This window comes from Suncus etruscus, chromosome 18, assembly GCF_024139225.1.
Source record: "Suncus etruscus isolate mSunEtr1 chromosome 18, mSunEtr1.pri.cur, whole genome shotgun sequence".
NCBI classification, from domain to species: domain Eukaryota; kingdom Metazoa; phylum Chordata; class Mammalia; order Eulipotyphla; family Soricidae; genus Suncus; species Suncus etruscus.
The window spans coordinates 27,204,667-27,230,478 of NC_064865.1; the positions used below are offsets into that span (position 1 = coordinate 27,204,667).

The following is a 25,812-nucleotide window of genomic DNA, read 5'->3' on the forward strand; positions in this document are numbered from 1 at the left end:
GCCAGGCGCTGGCACTCTGAGCCATCTTTCTCACTCTGGTTCTCTAGAGGATTCCAAGAGGTGTGGGGGCTGAGCTGGCCCCTACATAGGGTTGCCATACTCTTGATGACAGCTTGGTGCAAGAGCAGGACATTGAAGCCTTTTAAGGACCCTAATGACCTCAAATCAACCCTGATCCATTCATTGCCTCTACGGCAGAAAAGAAACCTGGTGGGAGGCTGAGCAGAGGGCACAGTGCAGAGGAGAGGCCAGAATGCTGGAAACCAACAGGGGTGTTGGGGAAGGACTGGTTTAACTGGGGGTGGGCCCAGAGCAAGGGCAGGGCCTGGAGCTGCTTAGGGAGGGACCTGCCAAGTGACCAGAGGGAAGAGAGACTGTGCTGAAGGCAGAGAAGGCAGTTTCAGGGGAGGGAAAGCGAGTGTGGCCTCCCCGGGCCCAGCCTTCCCCTCTGCCCTAGAGAACTGGGCCACCCTGGCCTTGGGCAGTGTGCCTGCCTGTCTCCTTTCCAAACAGGTGCAGTCACTCACCTGCCTGCACCTGTGCTGCTGAGAAGATTGCAGGGCAGGACCTCACCTGGACGGCACCTTTCCCAGGAGTTGTGGGCTGCTGCCTGCTGGCAGCCCTGCCTGATGAGTGCCACACATTGACCGTTCTCTTCTTTCTGCTCCTTCAAGTTTTTTAGATCACCTCCCCAGCCCTGAGAGCACCCCCAGCTCATATTTCAGGTCACCCATGCCCTAAGGACACAGGGCAGGTTCACATACTCTTCTTAGAAGGGGCCATTGAAAGTCACCTCACTGCAACTCTTAGTATCAGAGAAGGAGGGTGATGCCCAGTGTGAAAAGTAGCCTGTTCACAGGACTCAGCTGTCTATGACCATCCACAGAGGCCAAGCCCCTCTGCAAACAGAGCCCTGATGAGCCCTGGTCTCCTGACTCCTAGCCAGGGCAGTCACCCCCTCCCTGAAACTGTGGTTCTCTCATGACTCCCATGAGAGAGATGTATGGGAATACCTCTTTGTCCCATGGCCCATCTCTGCAGGGCCACCTGCTATGACCCAGATCAGCCTCCGTGGCTCAGGACCCCGCCAGCCTTCGCAGGTCCTGTTAGACTTGGCTCAGTCTAAACTGAGATTCCTGGCAGGTCTCTCAGAGCCCGTATCACAGACTTGAACTAGGGCCCCAAAGAGAATGGGGGTGGACCCGCTGATCAAATCCAAGTGTGGGCCCATTTCCCGCCCACCACCAGAACTGCAGTCTTTCTCACCCTCCTTTTATGTAGTCCAGGAATGTGCACTCGGACTCCACGGCGAAGGATAACAGCGTGACCTGGATGAGAGGAGGCCAGTCACTGCAGGGTACTGGTGAGGAGAGCTCAACCATGCAGCCCCTGAATTCTCATTTTACTCTTCTGTGCTCTGGGGTCATTCCTAGTTCTGCATTCTGGGGTCATTCCTACTGATGTTCAGGGAACCATCCTGGGTGCTGGGAATTGAGCCCTGGTCAGTCATATGCAAGGCAAAGCCCTTAACCCCCATGCTATCTCCTTAAGCACTATTCTCCCTGTTTTACAGCCAAGGCCATTGATACCCAGAGGGGTATTGGCAGGTGTCCAAGGGCAGTGCCAGCCGAGGATGTGATGGGAACCATGTGGGCGACTCTGTACTCTGGGCCTCAGTGCCAGCTGCTCCCCACAGGGCCTTGTCTCATTGGAGCACAGAGACATGAGCCTTGGAATCCCCTGAGAGATCCTGCCCTGTCCTTCTCAAAGGCCAATGCCAGGCTGAAAGCCTCTCGGCCCTGAGACTCACCTGCCCTGGTTTGTGCCTACCTCCAACCCATGCTGCCTCCTCCCTGTGGCATCCCTGGCCCCGCCCTCTCAGGGTCCAGACCCTCAGGAGCAGCTTGTCCTGTCCCTGACTAACCCCAGGAGCTCTCTATCTGAGCAGAGGTCTCTTGACTGGCTACTCAATGAAGTAACTCTCAGGTCACAGAGACATCTAAAAGCACGACAGGAGCTCTCTCACCTGTCAAAGAACCCCACAGCAAGACTTGGGGAGCCCCTAATGGTGCAGCTACACTCACTGCACAGGGCCAGCCATGACAGGTCTCTGCTTGACAAACTTGATAAGCTGTGAGCCCAGAGAGTGGGAGGGTCATGGAGACCGCCCAAGGCATGTACACACACACACACACACACACACACACTCACATTCACACACAAAATACACTCAATTGTGCTATACCCACATACTCACACACTCATGATACACATGCATACATTCATATGTGCACTTACACTTACATACACACAAACATGTTCACATGCACACACACACACACACACACACACACACACACGCACACTGTAGTTATAAGGGAGGCGCCAGCATGGACAAAGCCTCTTCTCATGAGAAATGGACTTGGACACAGAATCCCCAATCCTGAGTGAGGATCATCAGACTCTCAAAGAGGTTTAGTGTTTTTTTTGGGGGGGGGGGGGGGAGGGAGGCAGCAAACCTGGTGGTGGCTGGGGACTCTGCAGCACTGACAAGCCAAGCCTGTTCATGAAAGCATATGCCACTGAGACCCATATGCCCTGGCCCCACTCTGGTGAGCTTTTTTTTTTTTTTTTTGGTTTTTGGTTTTTGGGTCACACCCAGCGGTGCTCAGGGGTTACTCCTGGCTGTCTGCTCAGAAATAGCTCCTGGCAGGCACGGGGGACCATGTGGGACACCGGGATTCGAACCAATCACCTTTGGTCCTGGATCGGCTGCTTGCAAGGCAAACGCCACTGTGCTATCTCTCCAGGCCCGAGCTTTTTAAACATTTTGGTGAATCTGTGATGTAACACAGCACTTTGCATTGCATTTATGAGACCGTGGGTCTGATTCACACACACACACACACACACACACACACACACACATACACACACACACACACACACACACACACACACACACACACGGTGAATCTGTGATGTAACACAGCAGTTTGCATTGCATTTATAAGACCATGGGTCTGATTCACACACACACACACACACACACACACACACACACACACACACACACACACACCTTGGAGCTTGAATCAAGGTGCCCTGCTACCAGTTTTGGTGTTCCTCTGGCCCCACATCCTTTTCTACTACTCACTTGAACCTAAGTTGCAGCAGAGGATTTCCCCGCACGCTTGCAACTCCAAGGACCCAAATCTCAACGGCACCTTGGTGTTGGCTACTAAGGCTTTCCTCAGCATTTTGACAAGATCCTAGAGATCAGGCATAGGTAAAGAGAGGCAGCACCAAACAGTCCTGGGCCTCACCTGGGCCTCCTCAAACGGAAGCCCCAGAGCTGGCCTGGGCACCTGGATTCTACAAACTCTCTGGATCTTCATGAACTCTTTATGACCATAGAATGTGCTGAGCAAAGAAAACTGAGAACTGGGCCTCATCCTTTCTTATTCCTATCTGTCTCACTATGTCTCCAAGATGAGCCCCATCCCCACCTGGGCCTCATTTCCTGCAATCCTGATGTAAGAATGCTGGACAAGTTCAGTGGATTTCAATCTTTTTTTTTTTGCTTTGGCTTGGGGCCACATCCAAACAGTGTTGGTAAGCACCAAACACAGAGCTTACTCCTGGCTCTCCACTCAAGGATCACTCCTGGTGGTGCTCAAATGCTATATGGGATGCCGAAGATGGAACCTGGGTTCTGTACAAGGCAAGTAAGTGCCCTAACAGCCCTACCTGCTGGTGTATGGCTTCTCTAGGCCCTTTACTACTTCTTCTTTTTATTGTGTGTGTTTTGGTTTTAGTGTTGTCTGAGATAACTTATTTTGGAGGGGCACACCCAGTGGCACTCAGGGGTTACTCCTGGCTCTGCGCTCAGAAGTCACTCCTGGCAGGCACAGGGGAACATATGGGATGCCGGGATTTGAACCACCATCTGTCCTGGATTAGCTGTGCTCAAGGCAAAAACCCTACCACTGTGCTATATCTCTGGCCCAAAGTCCTTTACTTCTTTATTTTATTTTTGGTTTTTGGGCCACACCTGGTAGTGCTCAGAGGTTACTCCTGGCTATGCGCTCAGAAGTCGCTCCTGGCTTGGGGGACCATATGGGACACTGGGACTAGCGCTGGCAAGGCAGACACCTTATCTCTAGTGCCACCATGCCAGCCCCAGCCCTTTACTTCTTAAAGGTGCTTTATCCACAGCACCCGCTCCCCCAGGGGTATGTCTGCCTAAATATGTATTTGGTCTGTCCCAATAAAATCTGATCACATGATACCTACAAGAATGTGTCCCTCCTGCTAGGACAGGGCCAGCAAGCAAAAGCCCTCAGTGTCTGTGCTGCAGGGCCATGTGCCCTGTAGATGGGGCCTCAGATGAGTCACCCCAGGGTGAGCAGGCTGGGGAGTGCTCTGTTGTGAATGTACACACCTCGTTGCATGCAGGGCCTTGGGCTCCATCCAGTACCATGTGTGCCCACTGAGCACTTTGGATACCTAGCACCATGCTGGAAACATCCCCTGCTGGCCCCTGAGCCCACTAAGTATGGAGTCCTCCCACCCATAAAAGTACCCTCAATCCCAGTGACGCATCCACTGGCTGAGCTTCACCTTGCACTGTCTTCCATTTCTCACATCACCAATTACTGAGTGACCTTACCTGAGTCACTTCCCCACCGGCACCTTGCTTCCCTTTTCATGACAAGGGGATGAGCAGGTCTGTTGAGCAGTGACCAGTGAAAAATACCCAAATAGGGAATTTCTAGTCGGGGCACAGCAGGTTTGAATGTCCCACCCAAGAAGGAAGTCACTTGAGACAGCTCACGCTGCAACACAGGACCTGAAGCCAGCCTGTGCCACCTCCACCCTGCCCCTGGGCTGAGGCGCCATCGCTCCACCCCACCCCCAACCCCGTTGGTTCCCACGTTCTGCAGAGCCCAGGGAGGTGCCCCACGGGCTGGGTTGGGAGGTGGCACATGGGCTGGGGGTGGGGACACCCCACTCAGGCGGGGTAGAAGGCGCCCCATTCGGGCTGGGCATGATTTCACCACTTCAGCCCCAGAGGTGCCGACTCACTGTGCCAGAATTCACATATTTCTTTTTCTTCATTTTCTTTTTGGGATTTACCACCTACAGATAGAAAGCAAAACAAAACAATAGTTGGTAGGTAAAAGTACCCAAGTAGGTGAGTCGGGGCCCCTGCACAGTGATCGAGGACGGTCTTCGGAAATGAGCCACTTCGTGGAGGAGCGCTTCTGTGGGAAAGTGGCATTCAGGGTTACGAAACTGGGCTCCCCAGTTAGACTCAGTGTCCCACAACCAAACACACCAGGAATAATATTTATTTAACCTTCCTTCCCACCACGCCTACAGACACACCCTCCAGGGCTGCACTACCAGGGAGGAGGGGTACAGAGGAGGGTAGCTGCTGGGAGTCGGGTGTCTGAGAGGAGGGGTGCTAGGGAGTAAGGGTGTCATCCAGGGCCCTGTCGGTGCCTGCTCCTCTGTTGGCTCAGGACTCCACGTCCCCAAAACACTTTCCCTCACCTTTATCCCACTCCTGTCCTCCATGCTCCTCCCTGGGGAAGGTCGAGGCTGACCCCCCCACCTGTGCTCTCCCTTCCCTTCCAAATGGGACCTGGCAGCAGACAGTGGAGGACGAGGTGGGCTGGTGACAAACACATCTGCTGACCCAGCAGCTGAGCACCTGGATAGGAGGCCATGATGGTCTGGCAGAGTGAGAGTGGCCTACCCTGGGGAACTGCATCTCACAGCTATGCCCATCAGAGTCACTTTTGTTTCCTATATGGGACATCTAATCTAAATTGAGGTTTACATTCTCATCCTTGGTCCACAAAACCTTCCTGCTGGCTAATAAAAAATAAAAAAAGCCATGAAACACATGATGTGCAGTAGAAGTTGATAGAAGGGCTGGAAAGATGACTCAAAGGGCTGGAGCACATGCCTTGCATGCAGGAAACCTCATTTCAATCCCCAACACTACCTGGTCCCCCGAGTACTGCCAGGAGTAATCACCCTCACCTCAGAAATCCCAGGTATGACAAAAAAATAATATAGTATTTAAAAAGTTGGGTACAGAAGGTAAGGAGCTTGCCTTGCATGCAGCCAACCTGGGTTTTATTCCCACATCACATATGATCTCCTTCACTGAACACAGGAATAAAACCTGAGCACCTCTGGGTATGACTCAAAAATTAAAAAAAAAGAGAGAGAAAGAGGAAGGGAGGAAGAAAGGAAGAATGGAAGGAAGGAGGAAAGGATAAATTGAAGAAAGAAAGGATGGATAGAAGGAAGTAAAGAGTGATGGGAGAAAGAAAGGAAGTAAAGAATGATGGAAGGAAGAAGGAAGGAAAAAAGGAAGGAGTGAGGAAGGAAGGCTATAAGCAGCTTTTCTCTGCTGTCCCATTCATCAAAGCTGGGACTGTTACATGTGCTCTTTCACTGTGACTTTTGGTGAATCCTTTTATCCTTCCCGTATCTGCCCAACAGGCTAACTGGCTTGCTCTTTAGCTAAACAAAGAGATTTTTGTTTGTTTTCTGGTCATACCAGGTACTCAGGAGCTATTCTTGACTCTGTGTTCAGGGATGACCTAGCAATACTCAGGAGCGATTTCTGAGCGCAGACCCAGGAGTAACCCCTGAGCGTCAAATGATTGTTCCCCCCCCCAAAAAAAAAGGGCACCGAGCTCAATCCCTGGCACCGTGAGGTACTCTGAGCTTTGCCAGGAGTGAACTAGGTGTGCCCTCCTAGAAATATGGGTCCTGGTCTCTGGGTGTGGCTGAGTGGGATGGGTTGAGAGGAGCAGAACGAAACTTTTATTACAGATAGAAGTTCATTGTGAGGTTGGCGGTGTAGGCTGAGGGTCTCAGGAGATGTTGTGAGGAACTGGGAAGAAAAGAAACCAGAACCACAGTTAAGCCTCCTAGGCTGGCCCATGGTGACGAACGTGCACCGACGCTGTCATCAGCTGCTGAGATGAAGCTGTGAAACTTTGAGCAGTGAGCCCATCTCAAACTTGGACTCCCAAGTAGCCCTCTCAGCTGAGAACAAACATGGATGGGGTGGGGTGGGGTGGGGGTCTGGGTGTGGCTCAAAGAGCTGAACACAAGCAACAGTTCTTTGTAATCTTCTATGTTTTCTTTAAATGAGCCGTTTCCACTCTTAATTATGACTGACCGTTTAACATTAAAGCAGCTTTGTTCTCAGATCTTCCTGGGAAATGGGCTCAGAAGAAGCTCCCTGTTATCCTGAGGTTTCAGGAACCCAACTTCTTTTTTTTTTCTTTCTTTTTTTTTTTTTTTTTGGTTTTTGGGCCACACCCGGCGGTGTTTCAACCTCAAACTTTTTTTTTTTTTTTTTGGTTTTTGGGCCACACCCGGCAGTGCTCAGGGATTACTCCTGGCTGTCTGCTCAGAAATAGCTCCTGGCAGGCACGGGTGACCATATGGGACACCGGGATTCGAACCAACCACCTTTGGTCCTGGATCGGCTGCTTGCAAGGCAAACGCCGCTGTGCTATCTCTCCGGGCCCAACCTCAAACTTTTTAAACAGGGGGCCAGTTACTGTCCTTCAGACTGTTGGAGGGCCAGATTATAGTAAAAACAAAAATTACGAACAAATTTCTATGCACACTGCATATATCTTATTTAGAAGTGAAGAAACGGGGCCAGGCGGTGGCGCTAAAGGTAAGGTGCCTGCCTTGCCTGTGCTAGCCTTGGATGGACAGCGGTTCGATCCCCCGGTGTCCCATATGGTCCCCCAAGCCAGGAGCAACTTCTGAGCACATAGCCAGGAGTAACCCCTGAGCGTTACAGGGTGTGGCCCAAAAACCAAAAAAAAAAAAAAAAAGAAGTGAAGAAACAAAATGGGAACAAATACAATATGTGGCCCGAGGGCCGTAGTTTGGGGACTACAGCGATGCCTGCAAACTTCACAAAGGTGGCCTGGCACCCTCTAGGAGCCATCTGAGGAACTTCCCAATTCCTGGGTTCGGGTATTTAGCAGAGGTGGCCCAAGGGGCCAGAGGCTATGATGCTTCTAGGGATAAAGACTATGTTACCACTTTTTGATGACTGTATGGTCTTTGCAAGGTGGAAAGTGTGATGAACAGGTAATACTCCCCACGGTGGGGAGAGAGAAAAGCTGAACAACAAATTTGGCAGTAGAAGAGGCTCATCGAGAAGCCAAGAAGGCTCCCTGGAAGAGGAACTCCGAGAGTGTCTGTAAGACCCAGCAGGCCCAACCAGGTGAAGAAGTATGAGGGAGTCAGGGAGGACACGTGCATATGAAGCTACAGTCCAACATGGAGTTCAAAGATCCTGGATGGGTAAGCAGGCAGCGGGCAGGGTGTGAGGTGTGATGAGCATGGCCTTCACTCAGTAAAGATCTGTGGAATCCGCTAGCATGAAGGTGTTGTTCCAAGTCTCCCCTTTCTTTCCTGGGTGGGCCAGGCTGAGGCTACGACAGGGAACTGAGGTGATTGTAGGACCATTTTGGAGGGGCAACTAGTGGCTGAGGGTAGAAAGGGGCTCACCAGTAGAATATAACTTACATATGTGATTCCTAGCACCTACCTCCCCAAAAGAGGTAGGTGGCCAGAGCAATAATACAGGGGTAAGGCCTTTGGCTTGTACATGGCCAATGCCAGTTTGCTCCCTGGCACTATATGGTTTCTTAAACTCCATCAGATATGATCCCTGAGGGCAAAGCCAGGAGAAAATCCTCAGCAATGCCCGATGTAGCCCAAAACAAAAATTAAACAAAAGAAATAGAAAAGAAGGCTGTTTGGGGCCAGAGAGATAGCATGAAAGTAGGGCATTTGCCTAGCATGCAGAAGGATGGTGGTTCAAATCCCAGCATCCCATATAGTCCCTCAAGCCTGACAGGAGTGATTTCTGAGTGTAGAGCCAGGAGGAACCCCTGAGTGCTGCCGGGTGTGACCCAAAAAAAACCAAAAAACCAATCAAACAAACAAACAAACAAACAAAAAAGGCTGTTTGGAGGCTGTTGCAAAGCTCCCCTGCCCAGGGGAAATGCCCACAGTGGAGGTACACAGAATTAAAGGAAAGAAATGTGGTATGAGTCAGGTGGGGGGCCAGAGATATGCCTTACACGCAGCCTACCCAGGTTCAGTCCCCTGCATCCACTGGTTGAGCAGTGGATTAACCTCTGAGTATTGCTGTGTGTAGCCCCAATACCAAAAAATAAAAAATAGGGGTCAGAGTGATAGCACAGTGGGAGGACATTTGCCTTGCAAGCGGGTAACTCAGGATAAACATGTGTTCAATCCCCAGCATCCCTTATAGTCCCCCGAGCCTGCCAGGAGTGACTTCTAAGCACATAGCCAGGAGTAACCCCTGACAGTCACCAGCTGTGGCCCCACCACCAAAAAAAAAAAAAAAATAGTCAGAGTTGGGAATTAGAGCAAAGATAAGAGAGATGCAGCGAGACCCACCTCCACTAGGTACCATGGCCCATGATGATGGCACAGGAGACAGAGTTGGCATCCAGGAAGCGGGCAGGCTGCAAGAGGTGTTCAAACTGCACTGGGCCGGAGAAGTAACCAGCAGCCAGTAGTGAACCTGCCCAACAGCCATTGTTATGTGGAGACTCCAGACAAGAACAGTTGGTGACATCCGAGCCAGCCTCTCAGGGAGACCTCCATAGCACAGGGGCTACAAATTCATGCCCTTCCTATTCTGCCCAGTGGCCTTTTGGTGTGTGTAATACTACTGTATTTGGCCTTTCTGCCAATGGCAAGGCTGCAAGGAATTAATCTGAGAAACAGGTGCTCCCGCTGTGTCTGCTTTGAGCCTGAGCTCAGGCCTCCCTGGAGCCCATCAAACACCCTCAGGAACTACATTCTGAGAGATCTAACTGCTTCCCTCACCTTCAAATCTCCTTAACTATGTCCAGACAAAGACTGAGCCTGCTGGGGGAGTGGAAGGGCAGGAGACAAAGTAAGCTCTTCCCTTTGTAGATGGAGAAATCAAAGCTATTTCCTGTGAGGATCAAAGCCCTTTTAAATGCCCCTCCAATTTACAATAACTCCCATTGATGGAACTTGGGAGCCCAGGATAATGTGGAGCCACCAGGCAGGGCTGCCAGCTGGGCTGCCCGCCACCAGAGCAGCAGTGTGAGGGCGTGACTGGACATGGAAAGTCCCTGTCCCCAGTTGAAGGGCTATAAGGAGTTGGGTTGTTGGAGGACTGTGGAAAGTCAAACAGTACAAAGGACACAGCCAGGACCAGAGAGACAGCATGGAGGTAAGGCATTTACCTTTCATGCAGAAGGTCAGTGGTTTGAATCCCGGCATCCCATATGGTCCCCTGAGTCTGCCAGGAGTGATTTCTGAGCATGGAGCCAGGAGTAACTCCTGAGCGCTACCAAGTGTGACCCAAAAAACCAAAAACCAAAAACCAAAAAAAAAAAAAGAAGGACACAGCCATAGCTATGCCAACCCTGGAGTTTGGAAGGGAGCGAGCAGGGAAAGCCACACTAAGGGGCAGGATGAACAAGCCATGAGGACTTTCATGAGGAGTCAGTTGTCACTCTTAGAGAGCAAACGCTGTTATCTCAGGGCTAAGGTGTCAGGGTTACAGGCTATACAGGACAAGGCTCTTGCCACAGAGGTGGCTGACCCCAGGTCTGTGTATGGCCCCTGGGCACCACCAGGAGTGAACCCCAAGCGCACCCAAAATTAAACCCTAAAAAAAAAAAAAAAAAAAAAAGAATAAGCCCTGAACACAGCTGGATGTGGCCTAAAACACAAAGGACCAACATGTCACCATCCAGGTTCTCTCATTCCTTCCCTGTGAAGAAGAAACAACTACAGTAGTCAGTCATCAGGCCCTGGAATGTGGGGACTGAAGGCAGGACACACAGAATACAGGACATCAGGACCTCTGGGTTTCAGATTAGCTGGTCGTTTTCTTTGTTTTGGGGCTTTGGGGCCAGGGAGCTCCTGCATGCAAAATAAGCTCTGAGCCCTCTGAGTCATCTCCCCACTCTGGATTTTTTGGTTGTTTTGGGATTATACCCAAAAGTGCTTAGGGTTTAGTCCTGGTTCTGTACTTGGGATCACTCCTGGTACTAATCAGAAGACCCTAGATAGCTGGGACCCTATGAACCCAGTTTGGCTGCATGTGAGACTAACATCATACCTACTGCACAACCCTCTCCCATCAGGTCTTTCGAACACCACTCCAACACCCCCACAACATTATCGAAAGTGCTAGAAGGAACATTGCCACTCTGTGATCTGGTCATGAATAAGACCACTGAATCAGGTTTACTGGACTCAACCACTTCTTTGGAGACATTTAACATCTCTGGGAGTCCTCATGTCCTTACCACAATTCGGACAGTCACTGCCACCTGGCAGGAGAGCAAGCAAAGCCCCCACCAAGTGCACATGGTAACTGGGATCTGTGTGTTCTTCAGTACATTACAGGCTGCGTGCAGGGAGGTCTCACCTCATAAATGTTGAACTGGCTCTGCCCTCGGGCCAGCTCTCGATAGCTGGTGGTGAACTCTCCGATGAAGTCATGGCTGCAAAAGAAGAGGCCAGGCTGCATCCCCGCTATCTCCTCACCCAAGCTCCTGCTTCTGTCTGGTTTCTACGGTAGGCATACAGGTCAGGAGATTGGCCATGTGTGTGCCTGGGAAGTGCTCAGGGTCACCTGGGAACAAGAAACCTGCCATCTTCCTGGAAAATAGTAGGGCCTTAGAGCCTGACACCCATCTATCCATGGATCCTATCACAACAAACCAGCAAGAAAGGGCATGGCAGGGACTATCTGGGAAGTCTGAATGCAGAATGGATTTGAGAAGGTATTCAATCCTGACCAAAGCGTAAGAAGAGTGAGGGCATATGTGGTTAGGTTAGAAAATGTTCTTCTGGGGCTGGAGAGATAGCATGGAGGTAAGGCGCTTGCCTTTCATGCAGAAGGTCATCGGTTCGAATCCCAGCGTCCCATATGGTCCCCCGTGCCTGCCAGGAGCAATTTCTGAGCATGGAGCCAGGAATAACCCCTGAGCACTGCTGGGTGTGACCCAAAAACCGCAAAAAAAAAAAAAAAAAAAGAAAATGTTCTTCTGCATAGATGTCCCCGAGGAAGAATTTAGAGGTGAAAAGCTCATGTCTTTTTTTTTTTTTGTAATATTTTATTTTATTTATTTATTTTTGGTTTTGGGGTCATACCCAGCAGCGCTCAGGAGTTACTCCTGGCTCTGTGCTCAGAAATTGCTTCTGGCAGGCTTGGGGGAACCATATGGGATGCCGGGATTCAAACCGGAGTCTGTCCTGTGTTGTCTGTGTGCAAGGCAAACACCCTATCACTATGCTATCGCTCCAGTCCCAAGCTCGTGTCTTTTTTTGGGGATGGGGGGTCACACTCAGCAGTGCTTAGGGGTTACTCCTGGTTCTACACTCAGAAATCACCCCCGGCAGGCTCGGGGGACCATATGGGGTGTCGGGGTTCTAACTACCATCCTTCTGCATGCAAGACAAATGCCTTACCTCCATACTATCTCTCTGTCCCCCCCCCCCCCAAGCACATGTCTTAACAAAGCATGTCTGTAAAGTAGGAACGAGGCAAATAGGGGAGCTCTCGGCTGACATAGAAAGCTCCTCTCAAATTTTATGTGGATTCAATGTTTTCCCAGTCACTGGGTTTGAACACTGCAGATCCAAGCTGCTGGGAGTATGTCCTACAGTGTCGCAGGGGCCTGGCCTGTCCCTCTTTGAGGACTGTAAACTAACTACTGCAAACATCTGCCGGAGAACTGCCACCTTCTTGTGTGACAGAGAGTGCGGCTCTGTGGCACGGGTACTGTCCCTGCGAGGGGGCAATATGTCTGTGATATTTAACTAGGCCTTGTCCTTTCTGGAGCCACAGGATGCTGATGACCAGTTTGGGGCTCCTAGAGGGTGAGCCACAGTGACACCTGGTGGCTGAGGATATCCCTGATTGGGGGGGGGGTAGTAGCGATGAGAGTCAAGGTAAAATGAGGCAGATGTAGGTGGCATATGAAACTGACTGTCCCCTGGAGGAGGGGGTTTGATAAGCTCGGAGCCATCTCCTGGGGTGAGGGGCTCTTGCCTAATTCCACTGTGCGAACACACAGCCTTCTTGGGCAGGAAGACTGCACAACACCCCCAGTAGGTTAAGCACAGGCGTCCAGGAAGATGAGGGACTGAAAGGGAGTCAGAAAACTCTGGAACCAAGGGTTCAGAGTACAGATCTGAATTTGGTTCACAGACAGGCCAGGGTCTCTACTTAAGCATGAGGTCTGGCCTCATCTCATTTATGATGCCCAAGCACAGTGGTCGGCAACCTTTTTTTTTTTTAACTGAGCCAAATCTCGCCAAAATCACCATTGAAATTTATTTTGAGAGCCACACAGAGTGCGCACTGACAGAGGCTAGGAGCAGAGTCCTGACTCCTGGAGCGGCCACCCGGCTCACAGAAGAGCCAAATTAAAAGTGTAAAGAGCCAGTGTTACAGCTCTTTTAGAATTTGTCCAGCAGGCCTTCTGGTCTTTACCGGAAGGCCTCCCCCCAAAAAAAGTGTAAGAGTCACATGTGGCTCTCGAGCCACAGGTTGCCGGCCACTGCCCAAGCACATACCTGGGCATACCAGCTCCCCAGAGATCCCACATGGTCAGGGGCCTACCTCCAGCTAGGTGAGGTCTGCTTGCCTGAGGGTTCCCAGGTTCATTCAGGTGCATCTGAGCATACACCCCCAGTCCGATGGACCAAAAGGGGTTTCTGGGAACTGAGCTCATTTTCAGGAACCTCGACTCTGCACAGTGTGTGTGGGCACCCCAAGCTTCCCACTGAGAGAACATGTCCATGGGTGCTCCAGGGCTATCTAGGTTCTATGATCTGGACATGAACATCTCAGAGAGTCTTCCAGTCCTGAGCCCAGAGGAGAGCAGGGCCGTTCCCCTCCCCTGGGCCCATCCCAGCTTACCTGCCGTCCCGGTCCCAGTCATACACCTCCACTTTGATGGTCCTGGAAAGCAAAAAAGCCCATGGGGGCATGGGTGTGACCCTATGTAGACGTTGGGCCAGAGTGGGGCTAGGGACACCTACTGGGCTCCAGCGCCCTTGGATGGGACTCAAGGGACAGAGGCACTGCTTGAACCCCGAGGGCTGGGGAGTTCCTGACCCATGTGGGAATGAATGGTCGGGTTTCAGGAGAAAGTTTCCCACTTCACGTCATCCCCACCTTCTCTCTGACTCCTAGGGTGAGCACAGGAACATACGGGGACGTGGTGGCAGGAGGGCACACCCAGGATCTCAGAGCTAAGCCGGGAGGGTCTCCCAGAGTGAGAAGCCCCATCAGAGGAGTCTGGGGTGCAGCCGGGCTGGTAGGGATAGAGGTCGGTGGGGATACCCCTGCTGCTTTTCCACAACTTCCTCCCGGATGCCAGTGGATTAGCTTTGCGTTCAGCCTGGTGGCTTGAATTCGCTTGTTTTGACACCAGTGCACTGGGCTGGGCTTTGGGAGCCCGGGTTTATTTTTAGCCGTTGCCATGGCAACAGAAGATGGGGGGGCCGGAGTTGGTGGAAGGGAGCTGGGGGGCCTCCAGGGATACCCAGGCCTGTCCAGTGCCTTGGGCCCCGCAGGGTGCTGCGTGGGCAGGTTCTGACATCGGATCCGACCCCCTAGCCCCCGCCCCAGGCTAGCCCAGGGTCAGGGAGGACTCAGCCTCGGGGTTCAGGGTCCCCGGCGGGCGGCGGCGCTGTGTCCCCGCAGATGCGAATGAGGGGGTGCGGCTGTGCGCATCACAGCGCCGCCCTCGGGAATGGAGGAATCCCAGTCGGTCCCGGGTTCTGGGCAGCAGGGCAGCCGCCCCCCCCCCCCCCAAGGATCCTTTCAGTCCTCCTGAAAACACCTGTAGCCCTGCAGGTGGGCTGCAGAGCAGAAGAGGCAGCGCCGATGGTGGACCTCATCCTGTCTGTGCCCCCCGAACCATCTTTCTTTTGGGGCAGGGGAGAGCTCCTCCAGGGGGCTTGGTGCTGGGTGCCACCCCTGCCTCTAGCATTGGAGGCAGACACAGAGCTCCTTGCCTGGGCCCCGACTCCAAACCATTATTTTATTATTTATTTTCTACTTCGGGGGACACACCCAATGGTGCTCAGAGCAATGACTGGCAGTGCCCAGGGGACCATAATAGGCGGTGTCAGGATTGAGGTGCTGGGATTTGAACCAGGGTCACAGCCACATCCTACAAAGACCCTTAACCTTTGTCCCTCTTCACCTTTGTGGCCTTTTTTTTTTTTTTTAACCTTTGTAGCCTTTAGAAGCTTTATAGTATATGTAATAGCCTTATATGTATAGCTTTAAATTTTGTGACCTTTGTTAAGGCAAAAGCCTTAATCTTCAGCTCCAAACCATCTTTTTATTTTGCTTTTTTCTTGGTTTGGGGGGACACATCCAGCAGTACTTAGGGCTTATTTCTGGCTCTGGACTCAGGAATCACTTCTGGCAGATCTTGGGGGACCAAACAGAATGTTGGGGAATTAAACCTGGGTGGGCCACATACAAGGAAAGTGCCCTAACACTGTCCAACTTCCTTCCCTCCACTTGATCACTTCGCTACCCCAGGAACTTTTCCGCATGAAATTGCTTTAATTAAGGGATACTCTGGCCCACATACCTGAGTTCTTGTCACTTTTGGGTGGGGGGTTTCTTTGGGTCACACCCAGCGGTGCTCAGGGGTTACTCCTGGCTCTGCACTCAGAAGTGGCTCCTGGCAGGCTCGGGGGACCATATGGGATGCTGGGATTTGAACCGGGGTCCGTCCTATGTTGGCCGCGTGCAAGGCAAATGCCTTACCGCTGTGCTATCGCTTCGGCCCTGCTCTTGTCACTTTGAATCCCCGCAAGGGACAAGTCTGGAAGGGATGCTAGAGGCTGCCTGGCACACTACCAGGGAACTGCTCAGACACAGCCTTCAGGCCCTGGGCAGAGCCCAGGAATTTATTTTAGAGATGTTTCCCAAGCAGTTGTGCTGGCATGTTCTGGAGTGATAACTTCCAGCCCTTCGCTTTTAGATGAGGAACTGAGTCCTCCTAAGGGACTTCCTTGGGGTCACTGATCTAATGTGTCCCATTAGGCCAAAGATTCCCATCCTCCTCAGGAACTTCAGCAAGGGGTACCTTGACAAGAAGCCAAAGGTGCCTCAAGGACTGTCACATGCTCAGAGGCTGTATGAGGAGCCCTGTCACAGTCACAGCCCAGAAAACTGCCAAAGCACTGGTGGTAAATGTGATAGGAGGAGGAAGGGAATGAAGACTTGAACCGTATCCTGCGGTGCTCAGGGCTAACTCCTGGCTCTGTGGCCAGAGATTGAAAGTGAGTCAGATGTGTACAAGGCAAGCGCCCTACTCACTGTATTATCTCTCCAGCCCCTTATGTAATTTTTGGGTGAAACACAGCTGGCAGTGTTCAGGGAATCCAGGATCTGTCATTCCTAGCAGTGCTTGGGGACCACATGCAGTACCAAGGGTATATTTGTATTTCCTTCTTTTTTTTTTTTTTATTTAATTTTTTGGGTCATACTCAGTGATGCTCAGGGGTTACTACTTAGGAATTACTTCCCTGACAGTGCTCAGGGAACCATATGGGATTCCAGGGATTAAATCCCCATTGGCTGCATGCAAGACAAATGCCCTACCTGCTATACTATTGCTACAGTCTCTTTATTTATGTTTTCAATCCCACTACTGAAGACCTGATGTAATTGGACTCCAGCATGGGGAGTTTGGAAAAGCTACAGCGGGAGTTGTTTTTTTTTTTGTTTTTTTTTTTTTTTTTTCAGAAAAGAACACGTTTCCAAACATGGTTGCCCACTGGATCCCCACGGGGAGTGTTAGCAATCCTAGTGGCCAGACCTCACCTCAGCTTGAAAGCCAGACTCAGCCAGCCTGGGGTACAGCGTGTACAGGGGCATATTAAAAGCCCTTCAAGGCTCTGAAGTTGGCAGCTGAAGTCTGGACCACTGTGGGTGAGCTCTGGGCACACAGCCCAGCTACAAAGACCCCCCCAGGATAGTGGCAGCCCCTGAAGCCAGGACTCCATTAGTTTAGAGGCTTCAGTTTCCCATCTTGGCGCAGATGGAAGTCAGAGAAAGAGTTTCCAGCTACAGGGAGGCAATGGCAGAGACTGGACTTGGCTTTGGCTACTCTCTGGACAGCTGTGTCACTATGCAGTCCTCGATGGGCTGTCTCATATCCCAGTATGTTTCACTTGTGGTCTGTAGGCCTCGATTCCCAGGCTCCCCACTGTCTGTGGCTTCTGGGGACACACATTCAGGAGAAAGGACTCATGGCTATGGGACAAAGAAATTTACTCACAAAATGAAACTCACCCCTAGTTCAGAGACTCTGTCCTGGGAGGCAATGAGGTGGAGGGGTGGGGGGGTTAAGGACAGCCCTGGATGGACACCCAGAATTTTAGCTCTGATATACTGTGCTTCTAGCTTTACCCTCAATGATTCTTTAATCCTCTTTAACAGCAAATAGGGAGCAGAAAAAGCCTAGTGGGTTAAGGTGCTTGCTTTGCATGCAGTCAATGGGGTCCATCTCCAGCACACTGTATGGTCCCCTGAACTCCACCAAGTGTGTTCCCTGAGCACAGAGCTCTGCCAGGTGTGACTATGAGTGATCCCTGAGCACAGAACTCTGAGCATTGCAGGGTGTGACTCCAAACACCTCCCACCCCCCAAAAAAACCAGAAACAACTTTCCAGTATTGGAACGGATGTGGTAATAAAGGAGCCTTCACAGCTGTTGGTGGGAATGTCGTCTGGCTCAGCAATGGAGATTACTCATAAGAGTAAGAATAACTTCCATGTGACACAACAATACTACTTTTGGTCATGTACCTCCCAAACACATAAACACTGATTTCAAGGTACTAGAGAGATAGTACAGGGATTAAGGCATTTGCCTTGATGCAGTCAAACTGGGCTCATTCCTCAACACCCTATATGGTCTCCAAGCACGGCCAGAAGGGATTCCTGAGCACAGAACCAGGAGCAGAGCTGATTAAAGCCCAACTACCAAAAACAAATTTAAAAGGGGGACAACTATGCTCGTTTTTGAATTGCTGTGAGAAATGACATTCATTGTTCAATTTCTCTCTAGAACATTCAAGCCTTTTCTCCAAGTTTCTGCCTCACCAACAATGCCTAGTCACCACAAAGAGGCAGCTACATAGAACCAGGGTACACCATCTGTTTAGTTTACTGCTGAGCCCTTAGCTTCTAGAACAGGGCCACAGTAGTGATTAGGTGCTCAATAAACATTATTTGTTTGCAGGGCCTGGAATCACCAGGGAACTCTGGAATGCAGGCCACTGGCACAGTGGACCTCTTCCACAGCACAGCCTCAAGGAGAAAGTAAGAAGTACCCCGGGGGACACCCTGTGACTTCCTGTCTGAGTTTAGCATCTGCATGTGTAAGCATGAGGATGAGATACCCCCCAGGAGGTTGGATGAAGTCATTAAGGCCACTCTGATGTATGAGGTATCAGTGATGTGAGAGGATCCTCACCGTGGATCACAACCAGGCCCACTCCCAACCTGGGGATCTGCTTCCTCCAGATTGGACCCCGAGTCATGAGATGTTGACCTTTGCTGCAGACACAGCAAAAGGGGATCCCCAAACATTGGTGTAGTCCTAGATGACTCCAAGAAAAGAAATGGCCCTTTCCCTCAGCCTGGCAGGGTTCAGGCTCTCCAGGCCTCCATCTCTGAGAATAACAGGGCACATCACTCAACCCAATCCCCTGAGATTCTTGTAAAATGGACATTCACAAAGTAACTAGTCTATTAAGTCCAGACAGGTAGCAGGACTGAGTACAGGCTGATATATGGGAGCCCTGGGCTCTCCCCCCTGACCCCACATAGTCCCTGATCACTACTGGAAATGACCCCTGAGCATAGAGCTGGGAGAAGTTCTTCGAGACTGCCCAGTGTGACTCAAAGACAAAACAGAAAGTCTGGGCTGGCATGATAGTCAGAGCTAGGACACTTGTCTTATACATTGCTGACCAACTTGGATCGCTTGCACCCTATATGGTTCCCAAAGCCCCGCCAGGAGTGATCCTTGAGCACAGAGGCAGAAATAAGCTCTAAGCATTGTCTGGTGCTTAGCCCCAACATGAACAAGCCAAAGAACACAAAGCTATAAGGACCCAATTGGGCCCAGGACCTAAATACTCAAGGGTCCTGACCTGCCTCCTGGCCCCATGAGGATAAAATGAGCATCCTTTGGGGGAGTGTTCTCTAATTCTGGGTATGTGCAGAGATTCCCAGTCAACTCTGTCCCCTTCTCACCATCTCTCCATTCTTCTGCTCCTGTCCTGTTCCCCCACTAGCCTCCTCCCAGCCTTCTGTCTGGTCCCCACTGACGGGACCATTATTGCTCCATCCTTAGTATGGCTGAGACACTTCCCCTCTCCTGGCCTATTTTTTAAACAAGCATCACTTGGGACAGGGCTTAAAAGCAGTGCTCAAAGGACCCATGACCACCACTCCTCATCAGCCCACTGGGCCGCAGTTTAATGCTTGGACTTGCTGACACTAGGGACTGAGAGGCTACCCGCAGAGCTTGACCATAGGATGCCAAGATCTTTCATGTGAAATGCATACACCCCTACCTCCTTGGACCCTGAACTCTATTTCCAACCAAACTTTGTGTTTTTTATAAGGGCCACTCTTAGTGCTGGGCAGTACTCAGCAGTGCTTAGAATCAAGCTGGGGATCAAGCTCAGGATCTCACATGTCAGGCCTGAGCCCTTCCTTTGGGGCTACCACCTGATCATTTTAACAACTGCTTAAGTGGGTGGAATAAAGGGTCCAAGAGAAGCCACCCATTGCCAGTCTGGGTATATGAAGGGCTATATCAGGCACCCTATCACTCCAAACCCAAACCCCAAACCCAAGTGATGAATTCACCTCTCCCACACCCTTACCAGCAGATCAAAGCTGTCTGGTCTTCTTGCTGTCCCTTCTCCTTTCCTCCCTTCCTTTACTTTACTTTCTTCTCTTCTCCCTTTCCCTTCTCCTCTCTCTTCCTTTCCTTTCCCTTCTCCCTACTTTATTTGGGGCTAAAGTTAGAGGGACCATCAGTGTTTTCAGGACTTCAAACAAGTGCCCCAGCACTAAGTAAGACCCTCTCAGTAATCTGATCCAAAGCAACTACTCATAGCACATATTAAGCATCTGCCCACAGTGTGTAGGGTTAGGAGCACAGATCCTGGGGCCGGAGAAATGGGACAGGAGGTAAGGCGCGTGTCTTGCATGGCGCCAACTCTGGTTCGAATCCCTGGCATATGGTCCCCTAAGCACTGCACACATCTCTCCTGAGTAGCCCCTCCACACTGCCAGATGTGGCCCAAGACTTCTCCCCCAAAACCACAAACAAAAGCAGAGATTCTAGGCCTAAGACATGACTAAGTGCCAGAGCACGTGCCTTGCCAATGTGAGGTACTAGGTTCAGTCCCATTTCCAGGTCTAGCCTGGTGACCCCGAGCACAACAGAAATGGCTATAAACTTTGAGCACTACCAGGAGTAGCCCCGCCTCCATTTTATTTTTTTGTGTTTGTATGTTTTAGGGCCACATATGGAGGCACTCACAGCTTATACCTGGCTCTTGGGCTCAGAAATTACTCCTGGAAGGCTCAGGGATCACATGGGATGCCAGGAATTGAACTCAAGTCAGCCATATGCAAGGAAGATGCCCTACCTGATGTACTAGCTAGTGTTCCTGATCCTCTATTTTTTTTTTTCTTAAAAAGAACAGATTCTGGGCCCGGAGAGATAGCACAGCAGTGTTTGCCTTGCAAGCAGCCGATCCAGGACCAAAGGTGGTTGGTTCGAATCCCGATGTCCCATATGATCCCCCGTGCCTGCCAGGAGCTATTTCTGAGCAGACAGCCAGGAGTAACCCCTGAGCACCGCCGGGTGTGACCCAAAACACAAAAAAAAAAAAAAAAAAAAAAGAACAGATTCTGGGGCTGGAGAGATAACATGGAGGTAGGGCATTTGCCTTGCATGCAGAAGGACAGTGTTTCGAATACCGGAATCTCATATGGTCCCCTGAGCCTACCAGGAGTGATTTCTGAGCGCAGAGCCAGGAATAACCCCTAAGTGTCACTGGGTGTGACCCAAAACCCAAAAAGAACAGATTCTGGGGCCGGAGAGATAGCACAGTGGTAGGGTGTTTGCCTTGCATGCAGCCCATCAAGGATGGACCTGGGTTAAATTCCTGGCATCCCTTTTGGTCCCTGAGCCTGCCAGAAGCAATTTCTAAGCGCAGAGCCAAAAGTAAATCCTGAGTGCCACTGGGTGTGGCCCAAAAATGCCCTCCCACCTCCTCCCCAAAAAACTGAACAGATTCTAAAGTCAGCTGGCCTGGTGGCAGTCAAAAACTAAGCCAATTCTTGGGGCTGGAGATATAGCACAGTGGTAAGCATTTGCCTTCCATGCAGCTGACCTGGGGTGGATCCGAGTTCAATTCCCAGCATCCCATATGGTCCCTCAAGCCTACCAGGAGCGATTTCTGAGTGGAGAGCCAGAAGTAACTCCTGAGAATCTCTGGGTGTGACCCAAAAACCAAAAACAAAACAAAAAAGAAAAAGAAAGAAAAGAAACTAAGTCAGTTTCCTTACTTATAGTGTTGACACTATTCGTGTGAAATGACTTCTTCACCATACTTGGGGCAGAGCATGGTGCAGGGAAGGCCACAGGAGACTTTGTGGGATGATAACTGTGGCCTCCCCCTCTGGCCCAGGAGCACCCTGAGCTGTTGGCTTAAGTGTGAGAGTTCAGAGAAGGTCTCACCTACCACAGTGCCTGCAGCAAAAGACTTGACTCTGACTTCCACCACAGGCTTGGAGAAGGGCTTCATCTGCCTGACTCAAAGTCTCTTGACACTCACCTCCCCAGTGGCTGTGGGGTACAGACAGGGCCACTCACTCCCCAGTGAGTGAGGAGTAGTAGGGCAATTGTGGCACCTCTATTACCATCTACCATCAGTCATAGTCACTCTGTCCCTGCTGTGGGAAAGGAACCAAGCTGCCCACCCTCCTAGACAGTCTGGGCGGGAACTTACCCTGGTTGGGAGACCCTCTGTGTGCTCCTGCACACTCCCAGAGACTCCAGCCAGGCTGGCATTTGATGCCTCTCCGGAATGAGAGGCACCCCCGAGGCTGGACCTGCTGAGCCCTCTGTCCTCCAGTCTGAACTTACTCCCCATATCTCTTTAAGTCCAACAATGGTGCTCAGGACCCCTCCCCAGGAAACCCCTACCGCACCTCTCAGACCTCCCTGAACCTTTTCAGACCTGACTGTCCTCCACATCAGCTCCTATCCTGGCAGCCACAGCCAGACACAGGGGAGTTTGTTGGGGCCACCGTTTCGCTTCCTAAAACACACTATCCATTTGAGGACTCCAGGTCTCCCATCCCCCAAGCAGAAATATGGCTCCACTCTGCCAAGGGCTATGGCTGGATTGCAGCGCCAGCACTAGAAGCACTAGGGCCACCTGTAGAACAGACTGTGGCACAGCTGACTGAGCTCTGCCATGGAGCAGGCAGAGGGAGGCCAGGAGAGAGGGAGAAGCAGACACTTCCGGGAGGCTCACACAGCCATGCGGGCTCTCCTGAAGGCCTTCTCAGGCTCTGTCATCCTCAGGGGTAGGCCCCGGGCACCCATGAGTCACCCTCCTCCCTTGCTCTTGGGGGGCCGTTTCCATCTCACCGATCATAGTCCCCATTGCAGAGTGCTCGCACAGGGATGGAGAAGGTTTGCCACACGGGATTGAGGGTGTTCTTCATGACTTCGGTCTTGTGACAGATGGTGAAGCTGGGGAGAAGAGAGAAAAGTGTCAACTGGTTCAGATGCGAGACAGAACTTCATAAGGAACCTTTGCTTCATGAGATGTAAGCTGCCTGTTGCTAGAGGCATCCAAGCAGAATCTACACTGTTTCCTGGTGAGGTAGCAGAGCATTCTCACAGCATGTGGGGTAGCAGGAGACCCCAGTCCTGAGACCCCTTGCTGTCAGACCTTCAGCAAGCCCGGCCCTCTCTGGTTCCTCACCCAGAAGCCCAAGAAGGTGGAAGACGATGGGGGTGGGGAGTGGCTGAAAATACCAGAAATTTTCCAAAAAAGATCCATGGCAGGCTGGGCATTAGGGGCTATGAGGGCCTGGCACCCTTGGTGAAATTGGTCATCTGAGTTTCATGGGCTGCTGACCCATCCATCCTGGGTGTGGAATATTCTTTCCCCAGAGACCACCTTCACAGCTCATCCCATCCCTCAGCCTTGCTCATTTGTCATCTCAGTCATACTTTCTCCGAGTGCCCCGTCTAAAATTAACCACTTCCGATCCCTGTATCTGCCATCTCCAGGCCTCTTTCATTTTTTCTTCCTTTTTTCCATTCCACCCATTTGAATTTTGTTTGTTTGTTTTGGGGGGCCACACCTGGCAGTGCTCAGGGGATACTCCAGGCTCTGTACTCAAGTATCACTCCTGGCAGGCTCAGGAGACCATATAGAATGCCGAGGATGGAACCCAAGTTGGTCAGGTGCAAGGCAAGTACCTTACCTGCTATATTATCTCTCCAGCCTCACCCTTTGAATTCTAATTAGTCTGACTTTTCCCTATTTCTTTTATGGGTGTCACTAAAACATAGGTGCCCGAGAACAAGGATTTTTGCCTTCTTTAATCACTGATATATTCCCCAGTGACAGAGATATCTAAGTGACTAGCACTTAGTAACTTTTGATTTGTTTTAGTTTTATTTGAGGGCCACACTCCTGGTGGTGCAGGGAAGGAGATGTGGGGGGACCATATGTGGTACAGGGAATCAAACCAGGGGTCAGCTGTGTTCAAAGCAAGTGCCTTAAGCCCTGTTTCATCTCTCAACCCACTTAGTAATTACTAACAAAGTTTTTCCAGAATGGCACTGGGGAGATGACTCTGAGGGTCTGGGGTTCTTATGGACCTCTGAGATGTTGCTGGGGTGGCCCTGATGGACCATGGCACTCACTGGTACACCTAAGCAGCACCACATCAGGGCCAACACAACCTTCTCACCAGCACAGCCAGGTCTAGGATTGCATTGGGCGTGAGGGGGCACCTGGGCACTGCTCGAGAGGCAAAGTGAAAAAATAAAGGGTTGCTTTTTGTTTGTTTGCTTGTTTTTGGGCCACACTCAGTGATGTTCAGCCAGACTCTTGGCTCTGCACTCAAGGAATCACTCCTGGGGGTACGGAGACCATATGGGATGGCGGGGATCAAACCCAGGTTAGCCATGTGCAAGGCAAATATCCTACCCATTGTACTATTGCAAATGCATTTATTTACCTTTTTTCTGGGGTGGAGGCACTCCTGGTGGTACTTGGTAGGGGGAAGTATGCGATGCTGGTGCTGGCCGCAAGCAGAAAAGGCTCCTTACAGCTGTACTATCTCTCTGCTCTCACCCATAAATAAATGCATTTCTTTTTTGTTTGTTTTTTGGTCACACTCAATGATATTCAAGAGTTACTCCTGGCTCTTCAGTAAGGAATTACTCCTGGTGTACTTGGGTGATTATATGGGATGCCAGGGAAGGAACCTGGGTTAGCTGCATGGCAGGCAAACACCCTACCCATTGTGCTATCACTCTGGTCCCCAAAACAAATGCATTTCTCAGGGGGAACCTTTCTATAGCTTTCACAAGCATTTCAAGCCTATGAAATAAAATCCTTGAGCCTAGTTGGCCCAAAGTACAGAATTGGCTTCTCACAGCTGACCCCAAACTGGTGTCCCTAACCCCTCCCAGTGCCTCTGGCCTTAGCTGGCCTTTCTTGAATTACAGTCTCCTGGAAAAGCAATGGGAAACTAGGACAGAGCTGAGGTATGACCACCCCATCCCAAAATTTCCACCTCAACTCTCTCAGCTTGGAAAGGTCACCCCGGAAAGTGCCAGGCCCTGCCTGCACCCACACAGCCTGTGCCATTTCTTCTCTGGTCATTTCCAAGTCAAAATGTCATTCCTGTCACCACGAGTCAGCAGTCTCTCCCCTTCCTCCTCCTCGCCCACTGCAGTGTGGAGGTATATGTAGAAGACCTCTTTGTACCCAAGTCTGTGAGACTATAGGAGTAAGGGTAGGGTCCTCCTAGCTGCCTGGGCAGCAGCTGTGACTGGAGGAATCTGAGGAGGGGTCAGGAGGGAGAAGGAAGGGTGCAGATGTGTAGACCTCCAGCTCAAAGAGCCCCTTCGTCCAGGCATGTGGGAGGGGTAACCCACCATCAATCTGAGACCATGGACTCTACTCTCTCTTCCAGGCAAATGTTTTATTTGTTTATTTGATTTGAGTTGTTTTGTTTTGGGCCACACCCAGCATTCCTCAGTGGTTACTCCTGGCTCTATGCTCAGGAATTACTTTTGGTGGCTCAGGGGCTCAGGGAAGCATAAGGGATACTGTGAAGGGGACCCAGGTTGGTCACATGCAAGGCATGTACTTCAGCACAAAAGGGCAAGCTTTTTATTTTTTGCATGTTTTTCCCTTTATTTTCTTTTTGTTTTGACACCACTACCCAGGGAAGTACCCAGTAGTTCTCTGTGTTAGAGGAGGTCACTCTGGTGTTGGGGGGGGGGGGGGGGACTGGTGGTAGATGTCAGTCAGCTGGAACTCTGGCTCCAGGCAAAATATACAACCCTCTCACACTCCATCACCAACTCCTCAGATCCCTCCTCTCTGGATATAAGGG

General features: G+C 51.1%; 1 protein-coding gene and 1 non-coding gene across 2 annotated transcripts in view; one reads left to right on the forward strand and one right to left on the reverse strand.

The window, feature by feature from the left end:
- Positions 1-25,812, reverse strand: part of CPNE5 (copine 5) — a 105,270-nt gene that overhangs the window by 8,160 nt on the left and 71,298 nt on the right. Inside the window, exons 10-14 of the mRNA XM_049765346.1 lie at positions 22,814-22,918; positions 14,012-14,053; positions 11,510-11,585; positions 5,089-5,142; positions 1,267-1,328 (exon numbers count right to left, since the gene is read on the reverse strand). Of these exons, the coding sequence (XP_049621303.1) occupies positions 1,267-1,328; positions 5,089-5,142; positions 11,510-11,585; positions 14,012-14,053; positions 22,814-22,918 (339 nt within the window). The remainder of the gene's footprint in view (positions 1-1,266; positions 1,329-5,088; positions 5,143-11,509; positions 11,586-14,011; positions 14,054-22,813; positions 22,919-25,812) is intronic.
- LOC125996824 (U7 small nuclear RNA) lies at positions 13,533-13,594 on the forward strand. The gene has a single exon (XR_007491494.1). It is a non-coding gene; the product is annotated as a U7 small nuclear RNA (small nuclear RNA).